The 11,793-nt window shown below is 34.1% G+C and overlaps 1 protein-coding gene across 1 annotated transcript; it reads right to left on the bottom strand.

Annotated features, from left to right (window-relative positions):
- Positions 1-1,558: 1,558 nt before the first annotated feature.
- LOC146164376 (uncharacterized) lies at positions 1,559-11,292 on the bottom strand. Its single transcript, XM_083382091.1, has 10 exons — positions 11,249-11,292; positions 9,711-9,977; positions 9,119-9,245; positions 8,984-9,056; positions 8,710-8,905; positions 7,491-7,562; positions 7,329-7,430; positions 7,190-7,230; positions 3,669-3,807; positions 1,559-1,743 (listed from the first exon to the last, which is right to left on the bottom strand). The coding sequence occupies exons 2-10, from the start codon at positions 9,888-9,890 to the stop codon at positions 1,630-1,632; spliced, it is 1,044 nt and encodes a 347-aa protein (XP_083238217.1). The 5' UTR covers positions 9,891-9,977; positions 11,249-11,292; the 3' UTR covers positions 1,559-1,629.
- Positions 11,293-11,793: the final 501 nt, after the last annotated feature.

Here is an 11,793-nt window from a genome sequence, read left to right as displayed (position 1 = left end):
TGCGTATGCACAACTTCAAATTTGATCCCCTCCTGCATACCTCAGTTGGTGAAGCGACGGTCCTGGTATCTCACTTTCAGGGCGTCGGAGTCGGGACTCGAGTAAGGCCACGTAAAACTACCCGAGTCCCGACTCCGACGTGCGCAAAAAAACATATTTTGAAACTGATATGGAAGCCAACTGTAAATTGCAAAGGCGGAATCGGACATCGTGGATATTTTCTAACCATGTATTGTGATTGGATGAATTGTATGACACCCCTATATGTGGATTGCTGAATATCCAACGTATTTAATTACATAAATTGGCGGAAAACAAGCTGTTGAGTCAGAGACTCGGGACTCGATGAAATCGCACACTTGGCCGGAGTCAGACTCGAGTTATTTTTGCACAAAAACATTGGATTGATTAAATCAGGGTGGTCCAAACCCAGGCCCGCGACATCATTTTTCGTGGCCCGCAAAGCACTATTGAATTATTGCAATGTATACCTTTGAGGGTTTATTCAAATAAATCTAAGTATCCAACGAACAGTAAGCATACTGCAATTGTTTGGTTATGATCACATTTTTTGTTTATACCATTGAATAAACCAGTTTCCTCTCGCTTACCGAATTCGGATCCAGGGGGTGGCAAAAACACCTAATTTTTGGGATGTGTTAGACCGGTTTGAGAGAAGTGCGTCCTATATGAAACTTTCTTTCTAAAATCGCTGTTTTGCGAACTTATAAGTTATATTTGCGTTTTAAAGCAAATGTACGATAAAATTTATCGCGCTGCTAGAAAGTATTGTTTTACAGTTTTCACCGTGACTTGAGGCTAAACGCCGTGACCCTTTCCAAGATGCAATTTCAGCCAAATTGATCTGGTTAATTAAACCTTTTTGCGCAAAATGATAACGTCTTTGTAATTTAGCTATTGTGTAGTATGCAACATCTCTCTTACGCGAACCTTATAAAATGCAGTCTTCTAATTAAAATTTTTGTCAAATACGCAAATTTTTCGCGCTTCGCGCACACCATTTTTCCCCGTCTCATAACATTCGATTTTATTTGCGCACAAGTTCGACGACAGAAGCAAGTTTCTGGAGCGTATCTGTCTTTCGGTGCTACTTTGTGACGTTATCTTTAAACATTTCCGGCCCCAACCAAAAAAAAAAAACGTTTGATCGGCTCCTGGTACGCATGTAGCCTACTTTATGTGGCCCGCAAAGAATAGGCGAGAAATATTGTGGCCCGCGATGCAGTCAACCGTGGACCACCCTGGATTAAATGATTTACGTTAGCCACGATATGATGGCTTCTGGCGTGTTTCGAATTTCGGTCATACTAGCATTTGAGCGCTTTTGCAATTCAAACCTAAATTAGTGAGATGATTTTATCTGAGCATTTTTTACGAAGCACCAAGTGCGGGTCATAAAACATTATCACGCAGATTGTTGTAGGGGCTACCAGTCTAAGTAAACTCACTTCCAGACAACTTCAGTTGTTTGCCTTAAAACATTTAACAACAAACCATTAATCGTTATAAATACAATACTTTTAAACATAAATTGCTTAACATTGTTTTTTTTATACTTGAAATAAAACTCACTAATACAAAAAAACATAGAATATGAAAAACAACTTTTCATGGAAAAGCGACACCATAGAAAGCATGGCCTTCTGAGTTGAAACACTTGTATGAACACAGAAGAGCGCGCACTGGAATCACCGCGTTGTTGCACTTGCCGATTTTGAGTTCCTAAAAATACAAGGCTTTGTATAATTTTTTTATGACCTATAAAATATTTTTTTTTTACCAAATATAGATTTCAGTCACATTAACTGATGATGGATACAAGCGCATATCAAAACGTCTTTATTAAGATGATGACGTTTTCTTGACCTATTTTGCTTCGACACTCATTTTCAAGCTACATTACAGATCCATGCTGAGTGTACCTAAGTACTGTATTAGTGTATTGAGGTCGTCAGTCATTTGTTTATAATTTTTTTACTGACGACCGGTAGAACACAAATCAGTTATTGTCTACTCTGGAGTTTATGTAAAACTCTTGAAAATACTTAGTTGACATTTTTGGCTTATAAAAACGACAAACAAGACATTGGTTATTTTTTTGATAAATGATGAGCAAATAGTTTGATTAAATTACAAACAAAAAAGAAGTGCAAATGTCGAAATAGGAAATACGACAATTGTAAATCACCACTGAAAAAGACACCCCAAATTCTGTTTTGTTGAAATCTAGGTACACAACTATATGAAGCAAACACAAAGTTCGAGTTAAACCTAATGCAAAAACCGTTTGGTTAATTCTGACGGCTCGCGAACACCGTATATTGTTCCAATTAAGATATAATTAAATTAAAATCTTGTCGGATGTTCTTCAAAACTAATTTTGATAAATATTAAAATCACTACAGTTTAATTTTGTAAACGACTGTTGTGCAATTTGGAAACCATTTTGAGTTGCTTTATTTTTAACAAATTTTGCCTAACATGTAAATCTTGACAAAAGTCAAAACATAATCGCCCTAGTAATTGCAGGTATTTTTATGAAATGCAAAAATTTTAATTAAGTTATATGTGCAATCTTTAATCAAGGCTATAATTCATCCCAAATTCATAAACATGATTTCAAAGCGGAAATATTTTGGCCCGTGAGGAGGTTCCGACGACTATATTTATTTTACGTTTTTTAATTAGATTTAAATTAAAATTAGAGCATTTAAGTTGTTTTCAAATTAGATTGAAATTAAAATGGGAATATTTCAGTTTTTTAAATTAAATAAGAACTAGAATTAAGGAATTATTCAAAAATAGAAAATAAACTATAAGTTGAACTAGAATTAAATTTATTTAATTAACAATCAATTTAGTTTAAATCACAATTTATCCTCACGATAATGAGTAATATTGGTATTTCTTAGCCTTTGCTTTTCACACTGTATGTAGTTGTCCAGGTCGGAAAGGAATTAAACGCTAATTAATCGGAAAACATTTCTAATAGACAAAAATCAAAACGAATGTGGCATTTTTATTTTCCCAAAAAAGGGATAGTTTTCACACTAAGAGACCCTCACACCTCTTTTCAGGGATGTTGTAATTTGGGTAGCTTGAATGGTAAGGTTTGGATTCAAATTATTTATTTGCTTGACCAGTTTTGAGGACGCAATTCACTGACCGAGTTGATTTAAATGCAAGCGAACCAGAATTTAAAATTTATTTGGGTAAAACATGGCTGAGAAGATTTCAAGTGATTCTGTCGCCGAAAATCGATTTGACTTAACTTAGGCCTGATGCCGAATAATCACAAAAAAATAATTCTACTCGAAAGATAAACAAAAAAACGTCAATTGCAAGAGGACATTTGGGTATCTTTCAGTGTCCTTGGGGGACCATTAATCGTTTTTTTTTATTGGAAAAGAGGACAAATCACCTTAAAAGAGAACACATGATATCCCTAGATTAGTTGGTACAGACCTTGTTTTTAGGCGATGTATTTAATGTTTATCAACAAAATAAGCGAGTGAAGGAACGCCTAAACCTATATCCAAGGAGTCCACTTGGCCTGAGCATAATTGTGTGTTTTGCACGTTGTTTAATTTCCAAAAAAAATATTTTTTACTGCGAACAGAACTTAATCTATTATAGAACCACCTCACCTTTCCAGCTTTTACAAACTTAACGCACTCAAGCCACGTGTTAAGGAAAGCTTCTGAGCAAACCGCGCAACGACTCGCTTGACTTAACATCTCCCTGACTCCCGGAAAGTACCGAATCATGTGTCGAATCGCTGAACCTCTAAAGATACAAATGTTTTTCTCATAAAAATGAACATAAACGATCTGAAACATTGATAAAATAATTAAACATTTTGCACACATTAGGGCTAGTAAAAATTCATTAAAGTCACATTATTCTCATTTAAAGTCAGGTTTTTTGCCATTGAGTTAAATGAATTGTCACTGGTTAACCAGTGATATTACATAAAAGCTAAGGGTACTTTTCGAGCTCAGAGCTTAATACATTTTATTCATTTGTCCTCAGCTTTATATGCAAAATTAATAAAATGCCGACTTGCTTTAATATTTTTTCTGTTTTGAAATCAAATGTCAGTCTTTCAATTTATGATTTTCAGATTATGTCTTATATATATAGTACCTGTAGAGAAAAAAGTTAGTATAAGTACCCCAGCGAAGAGAATAAGGTACGGCAATGACGAGACACATTTTGCTATTTTTGCGATAGCTTCACCCCAGCATTTCTAGGACGCAGCAGACGCAGCAACATTATTTGCACAACCGATCGTGGTCAAAAGAAAAACAATACCAGCTCAAGTACGGTGGCCCAATGTTTTGAGAGAATATAGAAACCATTTAGCTGACTGCTAATTTTGCCTTGTCAATGTCAAAGGGTTCAATAAGAAGAAATATATTTCTTGGAAATATCCTAGCATCGACTATCCGACCGGTTCCTTATTGCTATAATATATCCGGTTGCTGTCTTTAGTGATCTCCACGATTGATGAGGAAGGTTTTTCTTCGAGTGCAAGTTTATCTATTGAAGGGGATAAAGAAAGCACATACGCACCGGGCTCTAAATGTTTGTCATAGTCCTCTGTACAGTCAATCTGGACATAATGATCTTGTCAGTGAATTGAATTAGCCTAAACAGTCTGCTAACTTTTTTAGTTTTAGATTTCTGCAATGTGGTATAAGTGTCTCTTTCTATCGTAACAGAAAAACAGAATTCAGAAAGTATGTCAATTTCAAAAAAGTATGTCAGATGACCAACCAGTGTACTGTCATAATGCCAAGGAGCTTTTTCTTGCTATGGGACCGCCTGTAATATCGGCCTACAGTTCGACAAGAAGCTTACAAAGCGCAATGCGGACATTTACGGCGACACAGTAACCATCAAGGAGGAATATGTTAACATTAAGATGGTCAGGGAGAAGTTGAAGTGCCATAATCACGAATGGTTAATTGAATGGTGTAGACTTGCCAAAATACCCTTGCTTCTAGTGTTACTGGGACAGTAGAGCCTCACGCCTGCACGTAACGAACGACCATTTACAAGCACTGACATCGACTACTCTTACCCATAATGGTGAAACAAGGCATAATTCAGGTCAAACGCTACGGATGTAGGTTTGTAGGCGTATGTTCACACGCCTCATGCCTTCTATTTAGAACTGGGCACGACTTGTCAACTGGTTATTTCATTGTCGCTCTTGATCGGTTTATCGGACGTGGCGGCCCGCCTACTCATATCTACAGTAATAATGGGACAAACTTCGTCGGCGCTGAACGTATCCTGCGAAAAATCTTCGTACATTAAATCAGTATCAAGCATCTTTATTCTTGCACAAAAAACAACGTTAAATGGACTGGACTTTTAACCCATATAGTGCGAGCCACATGGGTGATACGTGAAAACAATTGATAAGATCTGTTGGTTGTCTATTGACTTTGCTGGGCAACTTCCAGACATTGACTGAAGATGTTTGAGGCGATATTCTAGCCCTCTTATTTCCATAACGTTTGATCATTTGTTGCTACGTGCAAGTCCAAACCTTGTACCCGCAGTGGCCGAAAGACTAGATTGCTACACTCGAAGAAGGTGGCTACACTCGAAATTTCTACCTCAAGTCGTGAGTATTGAAAATGTTGGCGAGGCGAATACATTCCAGTGATTGCGACGCTCTCCAAATAGCACTCCAGTAAAAGGAAACCAAAAGGGGACGAAATCGTGTTGCCATACGACAAAAATAAGGGACGCTGTTGGTGGCCGATCGAAAAGTTAATCGAAGCTATTCCTGGCGACGCTAGTGAGGTTCGCAAGATCCGTGTACGGACGAGCTCACCAAAGGGAAGTAAGCAGCTCGTATTTTTGAAGGAATATTAATAACTTATCCCCGAATAATTGGCAGTCGAGTCATATCTCATTTTGAAGAGTAGACTCGTAGCTATCATCCTATGAAAGTCACTCAGGACACATTTTAATTTTAGGGCCGAATATTACTGAATATTAATATTCATAATCATAAATATGAACATTTATATTTTAATGTTTTAAAAAAAAAAAAGTCTGATTGCTGGTGACGAGCTCCGGGCAATTCCACAGACCAATCGCGAAATCGTATCCATTTGTCGAAGCTGACGAGGGAGATGAGAACAAATAGTGATGACAATCTTACTTTCGCCAGATCAATACCTCGGTATCGCATTGATCTGGCGAAAGTAAGATTGTCATCCATAGGTTTTCGACTGAATGGCGTGTGACTCTGAAGTTAAAATGTGACTCCCAGTCCCCACATTTTCGGGCAAATGTTACGTCATCCGCCAACTGAACGTCGATAAAGTCACTGATCCTATAATAGTTCTTAAAGTTAAAAAACAAGTTCTTTTCACTTTACGGAATAATTCGTTTACTGATTTCCTTTTTTTATTTAGAAACCGCTTTCGTTGAGATCTGTTACAATTGGTGACTTGAATGAATTGTTGACTTTTAGTGCAGGCTACTGCAAACACTTTTTTTTTAAAAAAACACAAACATAGTTAACATAAGGTAAAGAGTTGCATGTGGCTCATTTTCAGCCGGTTGGTCACCCCCGGTCTAGTAGCAAAAAAATCAAACCTCAAACAAAGCCACTCCAAAAACAATAAGTTTGTTCTCAAAAATAATACAACTTAAGAAATTATGATACCATGCTATTTACATGTTTAGAATGCAACAGCATATTCATGTTTAGAATAAAAGCTCTTCTATTAGATGAGCAAAAGAGTATACGCTCCAAAATCCTTTACGCCCTCAAGATTACACAAGATCATCGAATCATTTGTACAAATGTCCTGATTTTACACGTTGTGTTAGTTTTACCTTGGGAAATAATTATTTGGTAATGTGTCATTAGATGACCGCAACTCCAAAATCATGTTTTTTCTAAAAGATATATTTATTTTTATAAAAATATTTCAATTTTTAACAGGAAGTAAGTTACTTCTGAGTCTCTCAGATTATAAAAACAAACTTATAGCTTGTGATATACCCATATACTTGATCCCAAAGACTAAAGTAAATACATAAATCCATCAAGATATTTTCAATTCAATACATTCATAATAGTTTACTTTACCCATATTGTTTTGCTTTGTACTACCAAAAACAGATAAAAACTTACTTTATTTTTACTTCTTTCATTACCAGCCTTGCAGCAAGTTCCTGCAAGTATTTGGATTTTAGTTTCTACAGTTAAATTTCCAAATTTTAAATCAATGCCTAGATTAAAATGATGAATATGAAAAATAAATGAATTGTACCTTTAGGGAAAGAATTTCCTCTTCTTGGACTGAATGTACTGGAATCTTGTCAAGAAGAGGGTTGGCTTCACAGTACAATTCGCGTAGTGGAATGTTGTGAGTCTTAAATAAACAATCTTAAGGACACATTAAGTAGATTAATAATGAGAAAACCACATTTACTTCTGTTGGAAAGATCCTTAATTCATTTCCAGCAACATCAAGAATATGCAGTTGGCGTAAACGTCCAAATCCCTGAAAATAAAAGTTAGCTGAGTGTGTACATTTTGCTGTAAAGTTAAAAGGTTTATAAATGTATCAAAAGTTGGTTTCAACAGACAAATCTAACACTTTTCTACAGTTAACAAATAATTTTTGCAAAAAGAATACTAGTTTATGAGGATATTCAGTGAAGTTGCATATGCATTTATATTGCAGTGACAAAAGTGTTTACCCTGAATTTGCACTCTACACAACTGAGCTTGTATTGCTAAAGTGTCAGAATGAGAGTTTAGGTATAGCCCAACATAAGCTTTAATATTAATACAATGACTTAGGTAAGCCTTTATGCTACCAATAATATGTGTATCAAAAACATTTTACACACAAACCAAATTTATGATTGTAATAAATAGGTGAAATTTTGGTTATTGTTTAAAAAACAACTAAAAAAACATCTTAGAAGTTCATGGAAGCACATTTATATATATAACATTGTAACATTTGATACTCAGTCAAGTATTCAAGAAAAAAAACACTATTCCTGATGTAAATATTTAAAACTTTTAAGTTTGTTTACTCAGATGTTGTATCAACTATATATAAACAATATTTTATGTAATATTTATCAGGAAGGTGGAAGGACAAACCCAACGCAACATTAGTAAATTTTTAGCAAAAGTATGCATCACATAAACAAAAGTCCACCAAATAACTTTCTTAAATTTGTATATGTTCCCCTCTTAAACAATTATTATGTAGCTAGGTAACAATTATTTAAAATTGTAGCCAACTGCCACACATTAAAACAAAATTGAGTTAGTAAAATGGTATGTGAAATGGGTTTTAATAATGTAATTTGTCTAGAGTAGTTATCTGGGGTCAGTTAACCAATTGGGATCTGTGCAAATGACTTGTTTTTCATCCTAAAACCAACTCAACATAGTTAAATTGAATGAAGGTAATTAGGTGAGCCCACACCAATAAAAATCACTATGTATGGTATTGGTTACTTTTATTGTTTTTTTTTTAATAATTTACATCGGTCTCATTTAGTGAAGTTTATTCTTTTTAAGTCATTTTATTACAAGGGAATATGAATCATTAACGAAAGTGTAAGAGGTCCACCATGTATTATTCTTTAATTGGAAACTACTTGGCTAGAGGAAGTTAAATTAATAACCTCTGGTAATTCTTTGATTTTATTTTGTGCGAGAAAAACTCGGTTAAGGTTGGTCATAAGACCTATTTCCAAAGGAAGAGCCTGAAGTTGATTATGTGAAGCACGCAGCTCCACCAAAGAGACAAGTGAGCAGATCTCAACCGGAAAATACTGAAGCTGGTTCCAATCCATGCTTAAAATTTGCAAGGAATTTAATCTGAAATTTTAATGAAGAATTTATACAGTTAATATCTTGGGTAATTTATTTTTCCACCATAAAAAGTGTAAAACTTACTGTGAAATTTCTGGAGGAAGTGAAGTTAATTGATTTTTGTTAATGTTTAGAAAAACAAGGTTTTTCAACTTGGCTATAAAAAAGTGAATTTTTTTGTATTTTTTTTATAACATTTGCTAAAATGATTGCACTTACAGAAAATTGTATGATTAATTCGGCAGATTTTGTTTCCAAATAAATGAAGCTTAATAAGCTTCTCCATGTGTTGAATTACACAAGGCATCTCTTCCAACTCATTGTTGCCTAAGTTAAGAAATTCCAACTAAAAAAGGATAAATATATATTCATACAGAGATCTAAAAACACTACAAAAATAGGCATACTGGAGAGATTAAAAAGAGTAATATATGCAGAATCAGACATGCCTTTCGTGCTTTTAGTTAAAAAGAGTAATTCACATTAGATACAGAGTGCAAACTGAATAATTTGTAAAAAAAGAAGATATCTCCTCGCCCCAATGCACGTTAATGGCCACAACGAATGAATGCAGTCGAATTAAGAGACTGATGATACCGTGATTGGCGAAATATATTTCTCTTTTATAAACTAGAACCTATAAGTGACTGATTTTGACTGAGACAAGAAAGTCTAAACTATATAGATACAGAGTGTTCTGCCTCAAAAATTACTTGTTTTATTAATGTTGTTAAATTAAATACCATTTGAACCTAGATGTATATTAACATGCAAAAGTACTAAAAATTAAACAGAACAGTTACTCACTTACATTTGTTAAAGATGATAGAAAATCTGGAAAAGTAGATAATTTGTTGTTTTTCATCTCTAAGACAGCCAGTGTTTGCATTCGACAAACTGGTCTTGGAACATGCTGCAGTTTTTTACCACTTAGCTTTAAATGTTTTACATTTCCATGTAAGAGTCGAACAAGTTGTAGTTCTTCAGACATTGTTGGCACATTTAATTAAATTTAAATATTTTGCTGGCACTTTGGGGTGATGTGTTACCTTTTATCAATCATCGTTTTCTATCACACCTAATAAAGAAATATATTATTATATTTAATTTACAAAATAAAAAGTAAAGCTAAGTAACTCCATAATCTAGGCCAGGGATGTAGAACCACTGACCAGCATGTTACACAGCGAACTATTACAGAATTTTATTTACCTACACGTATTTCAAAAACAACGAAATATATAACAGTACTTCTAGACAACAAAAAATGTTTCGCTTAATATTTGTGATACAGGACTAATGTTAACACTATGTTAACATACAATCCTTACAGTCTGGCGCATTAGCCAAGTTCAAAACTATGAAAAGATTTCTTAACTTTATAGCTTCTTTAATATTGTTGTGCAAATCATAATATTCATGTAATCCTAATTTATGTGAGAAAAACTAAAACATTTTCCAATAAATTTATTGTTTACCAGCCAAGGATTATTTATCGATACAGAAGATGCAGCAGCAAGTTTAGAATTAATGTTAACATAAAATTTAATGTATGGCCCACTTGTGTATTTATGGACTTCCAGATTAGGGTCAATTGTTAGTGACCTATGCAACAAAAAGTTTCATTATCCTCGATTTAGGCTTTCAATAATAATGACTTACTATTTTCTATATCAACTATAGTCCTAGGATTCCATTTGGGAATACTGTATTACACAGTTGCACACTTGGTTTATTTTTAATATTATATGGCAACCTTTGGTGCTGGAATAGAATTCACCACAATTATTAAGTTAACGCACAACATTTGAGTTAGGATGCGAGTTAGCGTTTGTCTGTGGGTGAGTCAAGTATTATTATATTCAGTATTTAATAATAATACTTGACCAATCCTAACCCAAAAGGCTATACCCCCCGTACCCCAACCCAAATAATGTGCGTTGTGGTAGGATTCTAGACCAGCGCCCAACCTTTAAATTATAAGACTGTATATACAAAATAAAGTATAAATATTAATACAATTTCAGTTAATTGGCCTTTGCTATCAAAACATCCTTGATGGTCTGTAAAAATGCTTGTTAACAAACTCAATTATTTTTTTAATAATCATGTTCAGTATAGGTGTGCACTACCCAGTGTTGATTACCTAATTTGGAAATTCAGTCGGCCCTGGAGTACAGTGTACATATACTATACAATGTCGATGAATGGAGTTAGTTTGGCCACAATTGACTTGACTGTGATCAATATCTAAAAACTTTTGGACTGTTAAATTTTGTAAAGACCAAGCTGCTTGAATATCGCCAAGATATGAAAACATTTTAATATACTGTTAAATTAATAGCTCACCGATAGTCATGACTCAAGATGCATTAAACATCCGATTGAAAAAGGTTGTTTATAAATAAAGTATAAGTTATCTTTGCATTTTTATTATTCAACAAATTCATTTCGTAATAGGGGATTTTTTTATTTAAGTTGCTAACGGCAACATAGCATTTTATTCAATATTAGCGACACTCAGTGAATCACGTGATTTGACAAAGAATTAAAGCAAATTCCAAATAATTCTTATTGTAATTTAATTTGTGAATATCTTAATTAAGTGTGCCTCAATCCTAATTATATTCTCATTCCAGTTTAAAAAAATACTACTTTGTCCAACAACGGCATTTCTAGCCTCAACTCTTTAGCCGGCGACACGACTTGTTGATGCCTCACAGGAATAGTTTGCATCCACATTCTCGTGAGAATAAATTGCGATTTAAACTAAATTGATTGTAAATTAATAATATGTAGTTCTAGTTCAAATCATAGGCCTGAATGCGGTAATTTTAATTCTAATCGAATTTGGAAAAACTTAATAATCTAATTTTGCACCCGATCCGTTAGAA

The sequence above is a fragment of the Ascidiella aspersa genome, chromosome 2 (genome assembly GCF_963924565.1).
Source record: "Ascidiella aspersa chromosome 2, kaAscAspe10.2, whole genome shotgun sequence".
NCBI classification, from domain to species: domain Eukaryota; kingdom Metazoa; phylum Chordata; class Ascidiacea; order Phlebobranchia; family Ascidiidae; genus Ascidiella; species Ascidiella aspersa.
The sequence above is the reverse complement of the archived record's forward strand: the minus strand, read 5'-3'. Positions and strand labels throughout refer to the sequence as shown.